Source organism: Myxocyprinus asiaticus, chromosome 48 (genome assembly GCF_019703515.2).
Source record: "Myxocyprinus asiaticus isolate MX2 ecotype Aquarium Trade chromosome 48, UBuf_Myxa_2, whole genome shotgun sequence".
In the NCBI taxonomy this organism is placed as follows: domain Eukaryota; kingdom Metazoa; phylum Chordata; class Actinopteri; order Cypriniformes; family Catostomidae; genus Myxocyprinus; species Myxocyprinus asiaticus.
This window is the reverse complement of record NC_059391.1, coordinates 13,086,612-13,107,846: the sequence shown is the minus strand read 5'-3', so window position 1 is coordinate 13,107,846 and position 21,235 is coordinate 13,086,612. Positions and strand designations below refer to the sequence as shown.

General features: G+C 35.4%; 1 protein-coding gene across 1 annotated transcript; it reads left to right on the top strand.

Annotated features, from left to right (window-relative positions):
• The first annotated feature begins 3,256 nt into the window (after positions 1 to 3,256).
• On the top strand, positions 3,257 to 19,919 carry LOC127437325 (uncharacterized). Its single transcript, XM_051692168.1, has 13 exons — positions 3,257 to 3,354; positions 7,281 to 7,434; positions 7,694 to 7,876; positions 8,007 to 8,184; positions 8,625 to 8,732; positions 9,781 to 9,978; positions 10,075 to 10,218; positions 12,026 to 12,166; positions 12,280 to 12,531; positions 12,692 to 12,871; positions 13,439 to 13,582; positions 17,902 to 18,207; positions 19,837 to 19,919. The coding sequence occupies exons 2-13, from the start codon at positions 7,306 to 7,308 to the stop codon at positions 19,917 to 19,919; spliced, it is 2,046 nt and encodes a 681-aa protein (XP_051548128.1). The 5' UTR covers positions 3,257 to 3,354; positions 7,281 to 7,305.
• The last annotated feature ends 1,316 nt before the right edge of the window (positions 19,920 to 21,235 follow it).

Sequence of the window (21,235 nt, the reverse complement as noted above, 5' to 3'; positions counted from 1 at the left end):
CTCATACTTTCGTCATGTTGTTCTCTTTATTTAGGTCAGAGGAATGTTTAAAAAACAGCCTTAGCTGTGGGTTAACTTAGCTGATCTGCCAAATCAGGCTGGTCTGTTTTCTGGTTTTAAGTGGTTTGGGGCACTTTTCAGCAGGGCTGGGAGACCATCTTAAACCTGTTAAGACTTGTGAGTTTGATTTAAAGGAATATTCCAGGTTGAGCTAATCGACAGCATTTGTAGTGTAATGTTGATTAACACACAAAATTATTTTGACTCCTTCCTCTTTAAAAAAAAAAAAAAAAATCAAGGTTACAGTAAGGCACTTTCAATGGAAGTGAACGGGGCCAATTTTTGGAGGGTTATACAATTATATATATATATACTGGCAGCCAAAAGTTTGGAATAATGTACAGATTTTGCTCTTATGGAAAGAAACTGGTACTTTAATTCACCAAAGTGGCATTCAACTGATAACAATGTATAGTCAGGAAATTAATAACGTGAAAAATTACCATTACAATTTGAAAATTTTTTTTCAGAATTTCTTAAACTACTTCAAAGAGTTCTCATCAAAAAAATCCTCCATGTGCAGCAATGACAGCTTTGTAGATCCTTGACATTCTAGCTGTCAGTTTGTCCAGATACTCAGGTGACATTTCACCCCACGCTTCCTGTAGCACTTGCCATAGATGTGGCTGTCTTGTTGGGCACTTCTCACGCACCTTACAGTCTAGCTGATCCCACAAAAGCTCAATGGGGTTAAGATCCATAAAACTCTTTTCCAATTATCTGTTGTCCAATGTCTGTGTTTCTTTGCCCACTCTAACCTTTTCTTTTTGCTTTTCTGTTTGAAAAGTGGCTTTTTCTTTGCAGTTCTTCCCATAAGGCCTGCACCCCTGAGTCTTCTCTTTACTGTTGTACATGAAACTGGTGTTGAGCGGGTAGAATTCAATGAAGCTGTCAGCTGAGGACATGTGAGGCGTTTATTTCTCAAACTAGAGACTCTGATGTACTTATCCTCTTGTTTAGTTGTACCTCTGGCCTTCCACATCTCTTTCTGTCCTTGTTAGAGCCAGTTGTCCTTTGTCTTTGAAGACTGTAGTGTACACCTTTTGTATGAAATCTTCAGTTTTTTGGCAATTTCAAGCATTATATAGCCTTCATTCCTAAAAACAATGATTGACTGCTGAGTTTCTAGAGAAAGCTGTTTCGTTTTTGCCATTTTTGGCCTAATATTGACCTTAAGACATGCCAGTCTATTGCATAATGTGACAACTCAAAAACAAAAACAAAGACAATGTTAAGCTTCATTTAATTAACCAAATAGCTTTCAACTGTGTTTGATATAATGGCAAGTGATTTTCTAGTACCAAATTAGCAATTTAGCATGATTACTCAAGGATAAGGTGTTGGAGTGATGGCTGCTGGAAATGGGGCCTGTCTAGATTTGATCAAAAATGACTTTTTTCAAGTAGTGATGTTGCTGTTTTTCACATCAGTAATGTCCTGACTATACTTAGTGATCAGTTGAATCCCATTTTGATGAATAAAAGTACCAATTTCCTTTAGAAACACAAAATCTGTACATTATTACAGTGACAAGACTTTGGATGTGACCTCAGTTTCATTTTTAATTAGCCATCATGACCAGCATACAATCTTGCAAGCGCTTCAGTGATGACAACTACAAAAACTGGTTAATAACAGCCGAGAGTCTGTCCATACTGAGGAGTCGTATTCAGGACTACGTTGAAAAGGAAACCGAAACTTATCACATCTCCCTTCAGAATAAACCTGTTCTCAGTGGACGGATCTGTACGGACAATTGCGGTAGTAAGAATAACAAGGTAAATATCAACTATTTATCAGAGAAAGGAATTCCCCTGCAACCTAAGTTATGCATGGCTTTTGTAGTCTCTGAGCTGAGTTTATCAACAGTAAACATAGGCGGCTATTGAAACCCATTGCAATGTAATTCTAAGTATTTAAGTAAGTTTGGCATAACGTTGAGAGGAAAGCAGGCTGTTCTCAGTGAGACTCGGGAACTTTTAACGAGTGATGAATATGACAATAATTCTTGTGTAAGTTGTGTTGTAGATAAGGGTGGTTTAAACATTACAGAACCAGGGACTCTCCATTTAGACTCCCAGCCAACCCAGAGACCCCCAATGTAAAAAAGCTAGCTTTTCTTACTTCCACTAATTTTAAAGGTTTCAAATACTGTTAATACAGCAAACATCATCATGATCTCCTCTCATGTTTAATGCTTAAAGGTGCACTCAGTAAGTACTCGTTCATAATGTCTTGGACTTACACTGACACCTAAAGGCAAGTATGCAGCATCATTCAAACGCAATATTTCTCAGTTAAAGGTGCCTTTGTTGAAATTCACTGTTCACAGTCGCTCATGAATAATTTAATCCATGAGTGAAAGTGTCCAATAATAACAGGGCTGTCACTTAGATTAAGCATTTCATTTTCGGCTGGTCATGTGATCCCAAAATGGCAGCCTCCATGAGGGGACCCACTCCATGTAGAATAAAGCAGATTTTATAAGGTTACTGATATTACTGGAGTCTTCATCTCATGTGAGTTATCATTAGATACATATATACATTTAAAAATTGCAGTTACTTTCTTTAGAAGGGAAACTTTTTTTTGATGAGGAAATAATTACTGCACCTTTAACCATGTTTACATTTGAAAAAAAAATCATATGTTTCATAAATACGAGGCACTTTTATAATTATTTTATAATTAAAGATTACTTTATAATCTTATCGTTACTGGGTTACAGCCCTTGTGACAACTTCCCTGAGTGACAACTAGCACTGGTCTCCCCTACATCACACCACCCATGTGTTGTTTTGGCATAGAAGAAAATATTAAGTAAACAAAATATAAATGGTTTTTCTTTTGTAACAAATATATACAACTGTTGCATTTGAATTTATTCAGTTAGCTGACAGTATCCAAAGTGACTCTTTTTATCCAAAGTGGAAAATACAACGCAATTGATCACAAGGAGCCAACAAAATTAGCACTGCCACATTTTTAAATGTTAAAAGGATACCAGAATAGCACAAGGCTAGGAGTTAAATGTGTAGAGCCATAAAGAAAATGTGTAATAATTATTATTATTTTTTTTTTTTTTATCATAATAAAAAGTCAAGATTGTCTAATTGTCTAGAAATAGTACCTGCACCTCTCAAATTGTGCTTTGCTGATACCCATAGTCTCGTCTTTGCAATGTGTGTATATAACTGGAGGGATGAAATCTTGGCCAATCATAGGACGAAGAATATACACTGGGAAAATTGCTGATCACATCTATGGCCGGCAGAAAAGTGGGAAGTTGCCATGGTAAGTTACTTTTAGAGTTACTTAGTTACTATTAGAGTGCTTTATATGCTGCACTGTAGCGTAATCCCACTGAGTGCTCTCTCTTAACTCTGTTGCATCTGGATGGGGTTAAGCTATACTGTATATATCAGGGTTCGTACAAGGTGCTTGAAGTGCTTGAAGTACTTAAATTTGGCTTTTTCAAATTTAAGTCCTGGAAAACCTTTGAAAATAGCAATTTTTACCAAGAGGTGCTTAAAAAGTTCTTGAATTATAGAAACTTAAAATATGTTGCTTAAATTATTTAATAAATAAAATGTATTTAGTTATTTTCGGAAAAACACGACAACAGACCACTACTGTAGACCACTGCTGAAGCGAGCAGCACATAGACGGCGCTGTCACTTGGCACCTGTTACTTTCGCCAATCACAATCAAGTGTTACTGGATGATTACATTTATTATTTTTTTTTTTATAGATACTGCTGTTGTGGATTTAACAAGTATGAATTCTTGCAACTATCAGTTTTAATTACAATTTACTCTCCAGAGTGAAAAAATTATATGAGATGTAAAACGTTTTGAATGATTTGAATGCAGATCAATGGAGGATTCAGTTTTGTGAGCCGTCTAGTGCCCCCTTCTGTAAAGAAAGCTTTGTGTCTCACAAAATAGGTTATTTCTGACAACATTTGGGTCAATACCAAAATATGTTGACAAACATGTCCCTGGACTTTTTTAGTCATGAAAAAGCTTTCAAATAGTGAATTTTTATTGTTATTTATTTTTTATTTGTTTATAATTTTATAACATAACCTTTAATGATATGAAATGGCTTGACTCTGTTTTGAAATTTTTTTAGAAAATATATTTGAAATTGCCTGAAAAAAATCCTTGTTCCCTTCATCTGGTACACCACTTCTATGACATGTAAAGTTATTTGTGTATTTATTTTGTACTTATTTTTAATAAAAGCATTAGTGCAAAAAAGCAAAACAAAATTATTATTAATAATTTTAATAATTTAAAAATAATGTTTGTCCCTTGATTTCATGTTATTGAATGCTAATATATATATATATATATATATATATATATATATATATATATATATATATATATATATATATATTTTTTTTTTTATTTTTTTTATTTTTTTTTTAGATGTTTTAACTTTTTTTTTTTTTTAAATCCAAAAAGTTGTAGAAAATAATTTTTAAGGTTTAAGTTCAGAGGCTGCTTAAATATGCATATAGTGATTTTTCCCAGCATGTTAAAAAGTTATTCACATTTTAAATAATATTTTCACACAAAAATATTTGGTATTGTACCCCATTGAACCCTCAAAATTTGGTGTTGTAACCCATTTAACCCTCGTTAGTTTTAACTTAGTGTTAACTTGCTTCGTTCGTGAAACAAAATTAAATAATAAAAGAAAGAACAACAGCCAAGTTGTCCTTTATGAATAAAAAATAATGTCAACATGTTACAAAATGTTTACCCTCAGCGTTTATAGCCAAAAACTGAACTAAATAGAAAATTTCAATATTTTGTAAGTTGGAAAGTCAAAGATTTTTGAGAATGACCCATTTGCAATTTGGGTCAGTTCCTCACATAAATCTGATGTGTGACTGTAGAAAACATGGAACATTGCACATGAGTCATATGGACTACTGTTTACGGACCCAGTTATTCACTTCTTTTGGAAAGTGAAGTGTGTTTTAAGGGAGCACATTATAATTGAACATCAATTTCATCATGAGTGAACCAAGAATTGTTACTGTGAGAATATGTAGTTAAAGATGATCATTGTTGTACTGTTAATAAGTGGTGTTTTATAAGAATAAATTAACTGAATGGTTAAAATATTTTTATTTAAATTTAAAAATGTGCTTGAAAGTCCTTGAATTTAACTTTGAAACATCTGTACGAACCCTGATATATATATAGTATAGTATAGTGTCAAGAACAATCATTCATGTCTTTATAATAGATGTCTGTTAGATCAAAATGTATTGATTGCATATGTGTTGCATATTTCTCATGGCAGGCATATACAGGTGCATCTCAATAAATTAGAATGTCGTGGAAAAGTTCATTTATTTCAGTAATTCAACTCAAATTGTGAAACTCGTGTATTAAATAAATTCAATGCACACAGACTGAAGTAGTTTAAGTCTTTGGTTCTTTTAATTGTGATGATTTTGACTCACATTTAACAAAAACCCACCAATTCACTATCTCAAAAAATTAGAATACATCATAAGACCAATAAAAAAAACATTTTTAGTGAATTGTTGGCCTTCTGGAAAGTATGTTCATTTACTGTATATGTACTCAATACTTGGTAGGGGCTCCTTTTGCTTTAATTACTGCCTCAATTCGGCGTGGCATGGAGGTGATCAGTTTGTGGCACTGCTGAGGTGGTATGGAAGCCCAGGTTTCTTTGACAGTGGCCTTCAGCTCATCTGCATTTTTTGGTCTCTTGTTTCTCATTTTCCTCTTGACAATACCCCATAGATTCTCTATGGGGTTCAAGTCTGGTGAGTTTGCTGGCCAGTCAAGCACACCAACACCATGGTCATTTAACCAACTTTTGGTGCTTTTGGCAGTGTGTGCAGGTGCCAAATCCTGCTGGAAAATGAAATCAGCATCTTTAAAAAGCTGGTCAGCAGAAGGAAGCATGAAGTGCTCCAAAATTTCTTGGTAAACGGGTGCAGTGACTTTGGTTTTCAAAAAACACAATGGACCAACATCAGCAGATGACATTGCACCCCAAATCATCACAGACTGTGGAAACTTAACACTGGACTTCAAGCAACTTGGGCTATGAGCTTCTCCACCCTTCCTCCAGACTCTAGGACCTTGGTTTCCAAATGAAATACAAAACTTGCTCTCATCTGAAAAGAGGACTTTGGACCACTGGGCAACAACGCCTTTGACATTGTCTGTGGTTCAGGAGTGGCTTAACAAGAGGAAACGACAACTGTAGCCAAATTCCTTGACATGTCTGTGTGTGGTGGCTCTTGATGCCTTGACCCTAGCCTCAGTCCATTCCTTGTGAAGTTCACCCAAATTCTTGGATCGATTTTGCTTGACAATCCTCATAAGGCTGCGGTTCTCTTGGTTGGTTGTGCATCTTTTTCTTCCACACTTTTTCCTTCCACTCAACTTTCTGTTAAATGCTTGGATACAGCACTCTGTGAACAGCCAGCTTCTTTGGCAATGAATGTTTGTGGCTTACCCTCCTTGTGAAGGGTGTCAATGATTGTCTTCTGGACAACTGTCAGATCAGCAGTCTTCCCCATGATTGTGTAGCCTAGTGAACCAAACTGAGAGACCATTTTGAAAGGCTCAGGAAACCTTTGCAGGTGTTTTGAGTTGATTAGCTGATTGGCATGTCACCATATTCTAATTTTTTGAGATAGTGAATTGGTGGGTTTTTGTTAAATGTGAGCCAAAATCATCACAATTAAAAGAACCAAAGACTTAAACTACTTCACTCTGTGTGCATTGAATTTATTTAATACACAAGTTTCACAATTTGAGTTGAATTACTGAAATAAATGAACTTTTCCATGACATTCTAATTTATTGAGATGCACCTGTATGTCGCGTGGGCAAAAGCAGCATTGCAAGTTTGCCCAGTTTGATGTTTCCGCCATCCTTAACTTTATGAATTTCTGCAAACATTTCGAGGGCATTCCAACACAATACCTGTGCAGTGTACGTTTTTTACAGTGTACACATATCCTTGATTTTTTTCCCCTTCTATCCCTCAACACATACATATTTAAAGTTACATATCTTTCTGATTTTCTATATCTGAGTAAACTTCTCAAATACTGTGTGCTGTATTGTTACATCCGTATACAAGATATTACAATAGATCACATTGTGCTGGATTTTGAACACATTTTTCCTCTTATTTTCTTTGAACGGTTAAGGTCATAAATGTGCGGAACAGCATAAATGCACTCACCTGACATGAAAATAAGCAATGAGGACATGACCAGCCATTTTCACAAGGTCTTGGAGTTTGCCAAGGACCTTGAACCTTATGCCCCAGAACTCAAAGACTTGGGAGAGGAGATAACGCAGGTGGATGGCAAATGAATCGCACAATTAACACAAACAAATAAAGCTACTGTATGTTTAGAATGAAGTTTATTACTTACTGCATACTGCACTGTATACACTGTATAAATAGTAAGTGACACAGTAGACATTACTCCACAATAAAAGTTTTAAACAGTAGTATGCTATATTGCTGTCAAATGACCATCATGTTGCATGTGATGTGAGTGGTGTTATCATCTTTGAGATAATCAGTATAATTTATTTATGTTGTTCTGTGTAGTTTAACAATATTTTGGACAAGAATTTCAGTCACACCACACAGAATGAAGTAGATGGCAAACTGGAAGACATCCGCAGCATGAAAGAGATCCAGAAAGTCCTGGACCGTGAGCAGGAAGCCATGAAGGAAAAGATTGAAGACATTCTCTTGCGCTTTGAGGGGAACCAAGAAGAAGCCACCAAAGTAAGTCCATGGGTAACATTGTGTATGAAAATGAACTATAGAGAACAGTCCCTAAAATAACATTAAATATACATCCCACCAGTGTGAGCTGTAATGTTCTGTAAAACTGTGTTTGTTTCTGTATTTTAAGGAAGAACCACAGGGTATGAACAATCTCCTGGACTTTCTGGACCAAAACAAAGACCTCCTGGAGAACTTGGGCCCTCAGGTCACTAAACTTAAAGAGATGCAGGACAAAGTAGATCAACATGATCAGCAGATCACTAACCTGACTGTCAGAGTGGATCAACTGGAGGAGGTGACAAAAGGTGGGTCAGAAAATAATAAAGCCATTTTTTAAGAACAATTGGTTGTACACTCATAAACAAATAGCTTTGATGAGAGAGAAAAATGTGTAGAATGCTTTTGAGGTGTATTGAGAGAAAAAATAAGGCAACTTAAGGCAATATTGTGACTATATAAAAAATATCTCTATAATGATTTTGATAATTACTGGCAAATTTTGTTGCTTACGATTGAAATAAACAAATTTATTAAAAAAATAAAAATAAAAATAAGACATCATTATAAAAAAAAAAAAAGAGTTAATCACTGTCATGCCATTAATATTTTATTTCATTTAGTTTTTATTAATTTGATAACAACTAGTTTAGTTTTCATGTGATTCATGTGGTTTTACTGTGAAATATAACAATATAATGCCATACAGGTCTTGAAATACCCAAAGAAAATTTCTTGCCATTCACAGATCCAATGTGCTCTGACAAGCCACCAAGATACAAGAATCATCTTTTAGAATTTTCTTGCGCAAAGAAATGGCTAGATCCGAAATGTATTGAGGACCGGGAAGCTCAAGGTAACAGATCCATTATTAATTCATACTATATATGTCCATACTGTATATAAATGCATATTGGTCCTGTAGAAAAAATGATCATGTAGTTTTACGTAAGATAAATACACCCAGGAAATGTAATAGAATGACTTAAGTAGATGAGAGGTACAAAACATAAATGCAGTTTCTTTCATTCAGGTTATATTCTGCAGTTAATCACACCGTATACTCGCACATAAAAGAACAGAGCAGGTCAGGTTGGGGTCCTGATAGAAAATCACACTGCTTGACATGGTAAAGTGGGACAGAGGATGTCTCAGCCTCAGCTGGCTGGCTTCTGCTTAATTTCCAGGAGTCAGATTGCACAGGTTTTAATCAGTTCGCCAGAAAACAAATGTCCAAGAGATTATGTTTGGTTTTAACATTAGTAGGGATGTTTTAAAGTCAATACTGTGTATACAGATGCACCATGTTTTTACAGTACCTGAAGTAAAATAGCCTTTTACAGCCGATCAGTTGCTTTTGTGTAGAAAAAGTATTTATGTTAAGTAGGTAGATATTTGTTCACTACATTTTGGACAAGCAAAATGGTGACGTTTGATGAAAATCCTGGTTCTTGTACAGCTCTTAAAATTAAAGTGCTTGGTAAATTTAGAACTAAATACATTATTATTGTTTGTCTGCCAAGAAATTTCATAAAATGATTTCAAATGTAAAAGTCAACTTACTGATGCAGTTTAGAGCATGAGACACCCAGCCAGTCTAGATACTGGATGTTCGGTATTTTAATTTTTTTATCATGTTAATCCAATGCTTATTACAGTGAACAATTAATATATTTTCTGGGTATGCGAAATGTACAGTTTGGCAAACTACTTATTTTAACTGCTGTTTCTTGCTAATTCTGCTGATATTTGCTTCATTTTGCTATCTTTTTGGAACATACCATGCATATTTTGGATTTACTCACAAAGTCTTGAAAGACATGGAAAAAAAGAAAAACATCAACTGTGGTTGGTTGTTTTTTGATTAGAAGAACATTAAGTAATTTCATCGATTCTCTGGACAGGTTACAGGGGTCGGGTGGAAGTGAATGGACAAATTTTCACCGGTAAACAGGTATGGAACAGCAGGAAGGCTGCCCATCAGGAGGTAGCACAAATTGCCCTCGAGCAACTGCAATCAGAGGTTGAAATCACAAATGAACCATCAAGCTCTTCAACCTCATCAGTCATTCAGACAGACATGTCCAGTACATCTTCCACGGGTAATAAAACAAGGAAAATTGCGGTACTAAAATACGGTGTGCAGTCCTTCACTGAGATGAAAGGATAACATCTACTTCTAACTTTTGACATTTCAGGGATCACTTTCTTTGGTAAAGTGATTGTGGATCTTAATCAAGAAGTTGAGTCTGATGGATGCTATTCAACCAAAGAAGAAGCAAATGAATCAGCTTATAAGGTTTTATGGAAACATTTACAAGGTGTTATGGCCCCAATACAAGGTAATGTATGAAATGCTTAAGTCAGGCTTTAAAGATGTAGAAGTAATTTAATATCAATGTAAAGCTACACTTCGAGGTACTTAGTCTGTTGTCGTGTCTAAAGTGCCTCCCATTTATTCTTGAGGAGAAAATTTCTTTTTTTATATATATATATTTAAAATACTTAAAATGCTTTAATAAATGCATGGGAATTTTCCCAAACACTCGTACATATTCGGGTCTTTAGAGACCCGGCACTTATATTTATCACAAATAGATCTACAAAAGGTCCAGATAGTGAAACATTTTCAAAATATTTTCAAGACAATTAGAAAATAATAGAATAGAATATATTTAGATATATTTTGATGTTTTATTTTTCATAATAAAAAAAAGAGATAATGCAATAAATCAGGACAAATCTAGAACAGAATTTAATACTTTCACACTGAAATTTCATGAGATGCAACTGGCTGTCAAAAACATATTGAGCTACACATAGGTTACACATATGTATTTTCTCAGGCACTTATTGAGACTAAATAGATGCACAACTTAAATAATTTCAATAGTACACCCAAATGACAATAGTCATAATACTGTCCATGTGTTACTCTTGCTACAGTATAGTTTACTTCCGTGATATGTCTTCATCAAATAGCAATGTCAAATGTAAATAAAGTCAATCACTGAAACATCAGCGCCACCTTGAGTAACAAATAGCATGTATAATATGCATGTGTGTATGTATACGAAAATAAAATACTGATAATTCACCACTGTTGATAATTCATTGTTGCACAGAAAATCAACATGATATAGTATTTATTTGTATGAATATAGTACTCATTTGTCTTGTAATAAACAAAGAAATAGATATCCTGTGATAGTAAACTTATATACAGTAGGTGTGAATTAATCATAAAAATATAATTAATGAAAGTCCAAAAAAAACAAAAAACACACTCCGTACCTCGGGTCTCTAATGACCCTATACACTTTTGGTACTTAAACCGTTATTAAAGAAAAAGTCGCAATTTTGGCATTTTGTTTTGTATTACACATTTTATAAGAGATAGATTGAGAAATACTAAAGAGGACTCCAAAAAATGGATGAGGTACAGGAGGAAAAAAGAGGTTCCGGGTCACTAAAGACCCGAGGTATGCATTTAAGGGTTAAGAGCATTCATAAGTACTATAATAACAGGTGCTATGCTACATGTTTTTCAGCAACAAAAACACGTAAAACTTAGTCAATAAGAAGTTATGTAATATTTAATGTACAGTTACGTGGAGTGGAATTTCGGACCAATAAGATTTCACAATAGGCAGTGTTTCCTGGCAAACACCACAGAAATAGAAATCCAGTGATCAACAATGTGTTTTTCGCTTAGGACAAGAAAAAATCCAGATAGGCTGGACAAAAATTAATTTACACTGAAGCTTTATCGCTTGTCGCTTTATCGTGTCACGTCTGGTTGAGACACAGTGTTAATGCTAGGGAATACTTTGTTTTTACGCATGCACACTATGACTGTTTTGGGATACTCTTTTAGTACTGTCTGCGTGCCTAAAAAAAACTAGGCTGAACAGACAGTCTGCGCAATCTCTGCCAATGTCAAAATTTGCGTCACGGACTCTGTGTGTGAGACGTACTAGCACACGGAAACCTGAAGTATACTTTAGCCATTATTGTGAACCAAACATGTCAGCATTTCAAATGTTTTTTAGAAATAAAGCCATTTCTGGTTTGTGCAAAAAGACATACAGCTTTAAAATAATTTTTGGAAAAGCAAAATCAACCTTGTTTTTGTTTCTGTTGCAACAGATCAGACATACAATTCAGCGATCATGGAATATTTTATGAAGCTTGGTTTCCAAAAACCAGCAGAGGACTTTGTTCCAAATGATGACAACACAACTGTCTGCAAGCTCAAACTCAGCAGGCCATTTACTTTTTATGACAGAGGTGATTATTCATCAGTTAAATACAATGTATCTTCAGTTCACAAAATATGTTTTTGTTTCAATTATATTGGTATTTCCTACTGATCTTTATTCTTTATTTCTTAAATTGCTTAGATGGCTCCACCAAGAAGAAGCAAGCAGAGCAGCAGGCAGCTAAAGTTGCTCTGCAGCATTTGTCAGGGATCCTCAACTGTGCTCCGATATCAGATACTGAGAAGAACTTCAAAAGTATTCTGAAGGAGCGTCTAGAGGCCCACGGTTTTAAAAATCCCATGTATGAAACAGAACAAAAAGATGGATCCAGCGAAGAGTCAGTGAACTGTGGCATCAGCCCAGACCTTTCAAACCGTGAGTTGGACTTTGAAAGTGCGTGCATCTTTCTTGCATCTGTGACATATAAAACTGTGCAAAATGTGATGAGGTATTTTGGTCAAACATAATGAAGTGGTGCATAACTAACACAATATTACACACACAGTTTATCCCTCTTGGCAATAAACCTTTCTGACTAGTACTATTTCTGCAGTATCTATCACTCAGGCAACAGTGAAACCGGATTCAGAGCTGGAGTCTCAAAGCATCTCCACACCAATGGAGCTCTCACCACATCAGGTGTCAGTCAGTGATAATGTTCTTCTATTACCAGATCCTCAAGACTCAAGTTCTCCGGGCTCACACAGGAAAAGGGCCAGGATTGATTGCCCAGGTAATGGAGAAAACAGTCTGCATGAAGAATGATGATATGCTATTGCAGGGGATGCCAGTGGGGGGTGCCAGTGGTACATCGTAAGAGAAGTTTCCTTTGATTAAAAAGTAGTGATGTAGGTGTTTCAAAATGATTGAATGAAAATGATAAAAGACTCTTTACAATAAGGAATTTGCAACTGTATTCTCATCTGCTTGTGCTTCATTCTGTGTGTGTGTGTTTTTTTTTTTTTTTTTTCAGAAATCTATGAACTCTTTAATGTATTTAATCTGAAGCCACCACATGTGAAAGTGGAAGACATAAAGTGTGATCAGAATTTCATATGTACTGTGGGAATCAACTTTAAAAATTTTAGTTTTACTAACAAAAATGGCTATGACTCTAAAAAAGAAGCCATTCGAAAAACCTACCTGTTGTTCGGTTGTGCAATGGCAATTTTTGATCCTAGCACAGGTAATTTGTTGTGCATCTATGCAAACTCCTGCATTATTTTAGCCTAAATATTCCATTATTTATACAACATCTATATTTATGCTTCTTAACCAGTGCTTTTTGTTTTTTTTTAAGATGAAAGGAAGTCCAGTGAGCAGGTGAAACAGCACTTTTCTCAGAACTCTCTTGCCCTTCCTCAGGAAGATTTTGAAGGCTCTACAAAGCCATTCTATTGCTCACTAAAGGACATAACTTACAATGTTGACTATGAGGGACAAGGTTAGTAGTTATGTCATTTGATGTTCTGTGGAAAGTGAAGAAACAGGGTGGTTGTACTCAGTAGAATCAAGTCGAACAGGGTTGACAACATTTTTGACACTTAGTAACATTTTAAATTTTTCTTGGGTAATTACTGTGCCATAGTGCCCCCTACCCCTATTAATGTGTATTATTTGCAGTATAATACTGTACTACCTAAATGCACTGTGCAATGTGACTCACCTTAGTGAGTGCGACTCACTTAGTGAAGTGCATATCAGTTTCTGGTTGCGCAAGTAAACAGATTCCCGATTTATGGTAGGGCGCATTGCGCGACTGGATGGCGCCATTCCGTCCCAGTTTTGGAGAGCTTGGCTTCCTTTACAGCTTATAGCTAAATAAGAGAGGCTAGACAAAGTAGGATTTCTAATTTAAAAAATATATATTTTTTTTTAAATGAAAAAAAAAAAAATGGTATAAATAAAATGAGTGGCAATATTTACTCTTCTGCACCCAATGGTGGCACGCAAGCCTTAAAGGCCCCAGCACACTCATGGCTTTCTGTGTAAAAAACACTTGTCCTTCCATTCTGAACCTTTTATAGGATGAAGTGCTTCTTCATCCTCTATTACTTCTTTGTACTCTCTATTATTTGTTTAAAGTAATACATATGCAGTAGTAGGGATGGAACGATATATCGAATTCATGAACCAAAAACATTTCACGTGAAGATCGTGAACCAAAAAAATTGCGAACCATCTTGTGGCATAACTCGATATTTTAAAATTTGCAACATTGTTTTCTGTCCATGTGATCATAAATGAAATGACCTGTGGAACATCATAATCTCTCTGTCGCTGATTTTACCACTACTGTGCTTTTTTCGACACTGTTTACAGAGTTCACACAAGGTCCTCGAAGTGCTTAAAGTGCTTGAATTTAGCTTTAAGAAATTTAAGTACTGAAATACCTGGAAAGTCGCCTTGTTTTGATGAAAAGTGCTTGAGAATAAAATGGATCGTTTCCTCCGTGTACTGTGTGTACATTGAAGATGAGGCGACTCCACTTTCATCGAATAATGTGTCTTATCATGATTTCTGGTCTTTACAGTCAGATAAAAAAGTAAAAAGAAATATTCATTTTAATCTCACACTGCATGGATGTGCTAAAAGAAACCTCGTTGATGTTCGCTGAACCGGAACACTGTGAAATGCGTACTGAAACTCTCAAAGTGATGGTACCTTTTTAGCATTTCTTATACAAATGAATGTAAACTCAATATTTTTACTTGTAAATTGTACACATTATTTCAAACATTGATAGCTCATATCATTATTATATATACCATTTTATGATATAATGTTAATTAATAAAATGTAGAATTTTAATAATAATAATAATAATAATAATGACAACAAATTTTTTTTTATTAAAAAATAAAATATTCACTTTCACATACTTTTTTCAGGACAGGTTTTGTTCAGTTCTATTGCTTGTTCTTCACCTGATCAGCCTGAATGTAGCCCACTATTTTTGAAGGCTTATTTGTTTGTGATCTTTTCTTATAGAGAAAGGTATATGAGCAACTCTTATTATTTAAAGTTTGAGCTTTTATATTGTGTATTAAAGAACTTTATTGTGATGAGAAGTTATCATGTGTAGTTTGTTCAAAAAAATTTTCAGAAAATTAAAAATGTTCTGTAATATTTGATAATTTAAGTGTTATTATATAGAATCGAGATTATATCGAATCGTGAACCTACTATAGTATATCGAACCGAATCGTGAGATAACCATATCGTCCCATCCCTATGTAGAAGGTAATATGTCATTTGTAATGTTTACTTTTTGCATTCATGGCACTAATGCGCAGCCATAATATTGTAATTTATAATAACGCTGATATTACTGCAAAGATTTGTGTATAAAATAGTGTAAATGTGTAGAATACAGACAAAAGAAAGATGATTAGAGGCATATTTTACTTTTGGCAGATGTGTGAATGGCTTTTGGCTGCAGATGGCACATGAGTGAAGCAGCACATCAAACCAAAGTGTGAATGAGCACTTAACTCTACTAGGCTGTTCGGTCATTTTTGACAGATTTTGTTTTTGTTTTTTTAATAAAAATGGTTTCCTTAATCCGAGTGGTTCAAAACTTGGTGACTTTATTTAGATATGCAATCTGAAAAAAATAAAGAAAATACATTTAAAATTGGACTTCATTCGATGAGTCTAAGTGGTCATAAAAACAATGCGACACCTTGGCTGCTAGTGGTCAAAATTGACTGACCATAGGAAATGAATGGGAAAGACCTTAACACGGAGCAATTTTTTTTATATGTGTTGAATACAACCTGTATATCAGCCACAATGAAATGAAGGGGTGAGACTATAAAACATCCAGAGTGCAAAAGCTTCACACCCACCCACCCATACACACACACACACACACACAGAAAAGAATGGGTGTCAAACATACAAACATTGAGAGAGAGAAATACATGGGTGTCACACACGCACACGCGCACTCATCAAAGGGATCAAAGAACAAAAATGTCTGAGTCTGACCCCAGTATATGTGGCTAGGTGGCTTCCAGACAAAACACTGCACCTTTTTGTTATGGAAACGAAACTTTCCCACAGCTCCGAGTTATAAATGCGGCCTCTTGGGCATTGCTCACATTTCATTCTGTGGCAGCACCATGGCGAAATGCTATACTGTTCAGAAGACCCTGGAACAATTGCTTGACTCCAGTGATGAACACTGCAGCTGCACTACTGGCTATTATTGTCACAACATGATTTTCAAGTCATGTTATTTTTCTTTTTCTCACCAGATGGCAGCAATCTGCCCCAATACATGACACATTCTCATATTTTCTCATATTTTCTTTTTGTTTAAACTTATAGAAGTGTAGATTTTTACTATAGTGAAGTTGCTTATTTGCATATGCAAATGATTGTGAAACTGAAAACTTTACATGTAAATAAGATCTAAATAACCTAAAATCCCAAAAGAAGTGCATCATTTTATTGTTACTACTTAGGGAAGTTAGTGTTATTTAATAAAAAAAAAAAAAAAGCAGGGTACACCTTTATTGTATCCCATCAAAATGACTGCAAACAGCCAAGGTGTTGACCATTTTTGAACAGCTCAGGATGGTTAAGAGTATTTGAATAGATTTGATTCCCTTTGTAGACTAATTAAACAAAAAATGTGCATTACATGTTCTTGGAAAATGTCTCTAAATGAATGATCAGATGTAGATAAATCTGCACCAGCTCGCCAATAACTCTGCACACCGGGGTGTTCATATTGACTGACTGAGCGTGAATTAGCTGTTGGCCTCAAAGTAGGTGAAGCTCCAGGTCACACCTACCAATTACGCAGACCAATGGCAGTAAGAAGGTGTTTAGCAGCCGGTACGAAGTTTTCCAAAAAGTTCACCCTGGCGAGCTGTTACGAACCACCAAAAGGAACTCAGAAACTCAGATTTCTTTGGAAGTGTGTTGGGGCCTTTAAGGTTATACTTTCTGAGGGAACAGGCTTTAGTTCGCCTAACAATTATGAAATGCATTGACATCTTTGTTCTGCTAAGGTGTTTGCTTGGTGATATTTCTTATTGGTCAAATTTTTGACCTAGGAGAACTAATTCTTTCTTTATTTTGTTTTCCTTAAACTAATTTGACAGGGTTCCCACCCTTTTTGACCAATTAAATTTCATTATTTTTCCAGTTGTTTTAAAAAATGATTTGGATTCAGACTGATTCACTCCAAACAATTTGTGAACCATTTCGACTAATTAACTTAAAAAAAAGAAGAAAATAAAAAGACTCAAAAACATTATTCACTCAGAAATCAGACATCTATCTATATTTTAGAGCAGAGCTAGGAAAATGTATTTTCACTATATAATTTTCCATTACTTTTCTATATTTTTCTATTCTATTTTTTTCCCGTTCCGATTCTATTGATTTCCATAACCTTTTCAGGCCTGGAAATACATTTTTAAAATTATATTTCCATCATGATCGTGGTAACTCTGATTTGAATACAGTGCAGTGCTTAGTATAAACACTGGCTTTGTTCACCTAGGGTGCTTCAGTTCGTTCAGGAGAAAAAAGTGTAGCTTCTTCCATTGTATAAATTAGGTTTCAGGTTGCCAACCCCTGAAGTAGAATCTAATTTCAACATGCTGCTGGTAACAGTTGCGTCTTGAAATTACTGTAAAGCTTTACATATTCTAACAAATATATTCTTACAGTTGGGCACAGAAAGATATGTGTATTAAATTCTTGTATGCATGCCACAGTGTTAATATGATATGGTCTTTTTAGGGTCCTCAGAGAGTGAAGCGAAGTTACATGCTCTCCAGAAAGCTCTAAGCTCACTGTCACCTCTATTTGATTATCCTTCTCTAACTGGAGCTAATACTGCTGAAGAGGTGGAGAATCAGCTAAGCTCCATGCTGAAAAGGCCTGAGCAGAAAGACCCCATTATTTCCCAGAAAGACCCTTTGAAAAAAGCCTGTGTCCAGCTATCTTTCAATAACTTCACAGTGAAGTGCACATGCAAAGGCTCCAAGAAAGCAGCTCGTAATCATCTTAGTTCACGTATTCTGGGCCTGCTGGGGGTAAAGACAGGTGAGAGCAATGGATTGCCAGCAGAATTTCACCTCATTTGTCTAGGGCTGTACTAAAATTAATGCATTCATTTAGTACAATAATATATGCCCCCTATCTAGTGGCGTGGGAAAATGTTTCACAGCTCACTAACTGCAGCACGTTTACTAGAAAGCACTAATCTATACAAAACATGTGAAAAGTCATATCACAGAAAAAAAAACAAGGCATCTTTTTCACAAAATCACATTTAACAGCAAACTAATAGAAAGCTTTACTGTATAGGCCTACATAACCATTAGCCATGATACTGAATGGATTGCAAAAAATATGAACACAGAAGTGAAGAACGAATAGAAAAGGAGACGTGGCAAGGGTGTAGCTCCAGCAAGAATAAATTGTGATACATAAAAGCTTTGTGGAATATGTAAAAGACACGCTGATGCCTAACCAACAAGAGTTCCACCGAAATAACGCAAGCACAAATAAATACAGAGGCTAGATCTTCAGTCATTATCTAAAAAAAAATCAAACACCTTGGCAGAAAAATGTATATTAACTTAATAACCTTTAGTCTACCTCTGACACATTTTTACTTCGGTCATAATTCAAAGGCATCTGAGCTTGTAATTCACTGTGGACCCTCATAGTAGCACCATATTTAATTTTAAATGAATTGAAAAGGTTCCGCATATAGCATGAGATGCACGACAATGGACAAAGATGATGTGTAAACAGACAATTAGAAAATAGCATAGATTGACAGCAATAACGCTTTCTGTGTGAACTAAGTGTACCTTAGATAAATTGTTTTTTGAATCATGTTCATTTGGGGCGGGGGGTGATGATAACATGATAACACTTTTCCTTCCATTCTAAACCTTTTATAGACCCAGATAATTAATCTTTGAGGAACTCTTTAGATGAATGGTTTATAAAGAAGAATCTGCCACAACCAGTGTTTGAGGACACAGAAGAGGCACTTGGAGCAAAAGCCACTTTCTCTGTTCAGTTAACCTGCCACAATGCTGGTGAGCTCACACAGTCTGACATATACCCTCACAAATCACATTATCAATCCTAATAGTACTGTATAGTTCTAGTGATGTTATAAAAGTATATTCAAGTTTGAAAATACTGTATTATGGGGGCCTGGGTAGCTCAGTGGTAAAGACGCTGGCTACCACCCCTGGAGTTCGCTAGTTCGAATCCCAGGGCATGCTGAGTGACTCCAGCCAGGTCTCCTAAGCAACCAAATTGGCCCGGTTGCTAGAGAGGGTAGAATCACATGGGGTAACCTCCTCGTGGTCACCATAATGTGGTTTGTTCTCGGTGGGTCGCATGGTGAGTTGAGCGTGGAAGCCACGGTGGATGGCATGAAGCCTCCACACGCACTATGTCTCCGTGGCAACGCGCTCAACAAGCCACGTGATAAGATGCGCGGGTTGACGGTCTCAGACGCAGAGGCAGCTGGGATTCATCCTCCACCACCCAGATTGAGGCAAATCACTATGTGACCACGAGGACTTAAAAGCACATTGGGAATTGGGCATGCCAAATTGGGAGAAAAATGGGGAAAAAAATCAACAACAAAAAAATAAAATACTGTATTATAAAATATTACATGTTTCATTTTTTTTTTTTTTTTAGCCTGGGAAGACAATTGGGAAAGAGCAAAGAAGAAGCTGCTTGAAGAGCTCAAGCTCAACAGATTTCAGTTTCTAACTGACTAAAATAATGAAAATATATTTTAGCTAATATTTTAGATCTACCCACAATGCACTTTAATTCCATTGATTGAGCAGTCTGAGGTTCTGTTAATTTTCAATGTGAGTTTTCCAGAATTTCCTTTTGGTCCATTCACTGCACTGAACCTCTCACCATTTCCTTGAATTTCCTCCTGTTTCACATGCTTATGGTCCTTGATACAAGAACTAGTTCCTCAGACGAAGGACTAGTTACTAGTTAACCAACAGTCAGGCCATAATTTAAAAAGAATAGAAAAACTGTCTGTAAACTATAAGTGTTTTCTGATGGAGAGTTAATGTTTGCTATAGATTTGGGGAGCTTGCTTTTGTTGGACAAATCATGCAGTTGTGAATTAGATATAATATAGATACAGCTACAGACAAGCTACATACATTTTTTACAGTTTGGTATGCCAAGTAAATGTATCCATTTCTGTCTTGGCTTAAGAGCATCAGTATTTACAGCAGCAGAGATGCTTTTTTTTTTTTTTTTTTTTTTTTTTTTTTTTTTTTTTTTGCATAGTCTCACAGGAGAAACTGAATTCAGAACATGCAATTTCCCCAAACTGGTCTTGCAAAGAGCTAATCAAATTCAACTGGATACTGATGTGAATATCAGCTTCTTGCATGTGCATTTATTAATGGCTTCTATTGCCCATGTTGGTGTTTTTTTAAACAGTGATTATTATGTACGTTTTTAAACTGTATACAATGAACTATAAAAAATGTTTACAAGTTACACTTTGTGATCACATACTGTAAGCATTGAAAATGCATCATTAATTCAATAATAATGCAATGTACTTTTAATATGTCACTTTTTTGTCAGATTTCTAATACTTAAGCTCTATAATTTTTTCAGATCCTTTAGAAATGTATGCAGAAATAAAGACGTTTGGTGGTGTGTTTTAATACTTAACAGCTTTTACCAGTTGGCTCTGATGGCAATTGACAATTTCAATAATTACAAATAAATTTAAGTTTTTAATTATCTTATTGTCAGTGCTTCGTAATCTAAAAATCCATTATATTATTCACCAAAAATCACCAGTTTACTTAAGGTTTGGAGCTTTAATATCAGTGTGTGGACATCTATTCCCTTTTTTCTACTCTTATTATATTTTGTCCTGCACCTGTACCCAACTTCGGTTTGGATGTGCATTGTGCACACTTACCTGGTATTTTTCTACAAAAATGAATTTCCCTTTGAACACCAAAAGCTTCAGCACAATGTTTATGTTCATGTGTTGAATCGTGGCTAATTGTGGTTGTCTAACTACCCTGATAATATTAACTGTAAA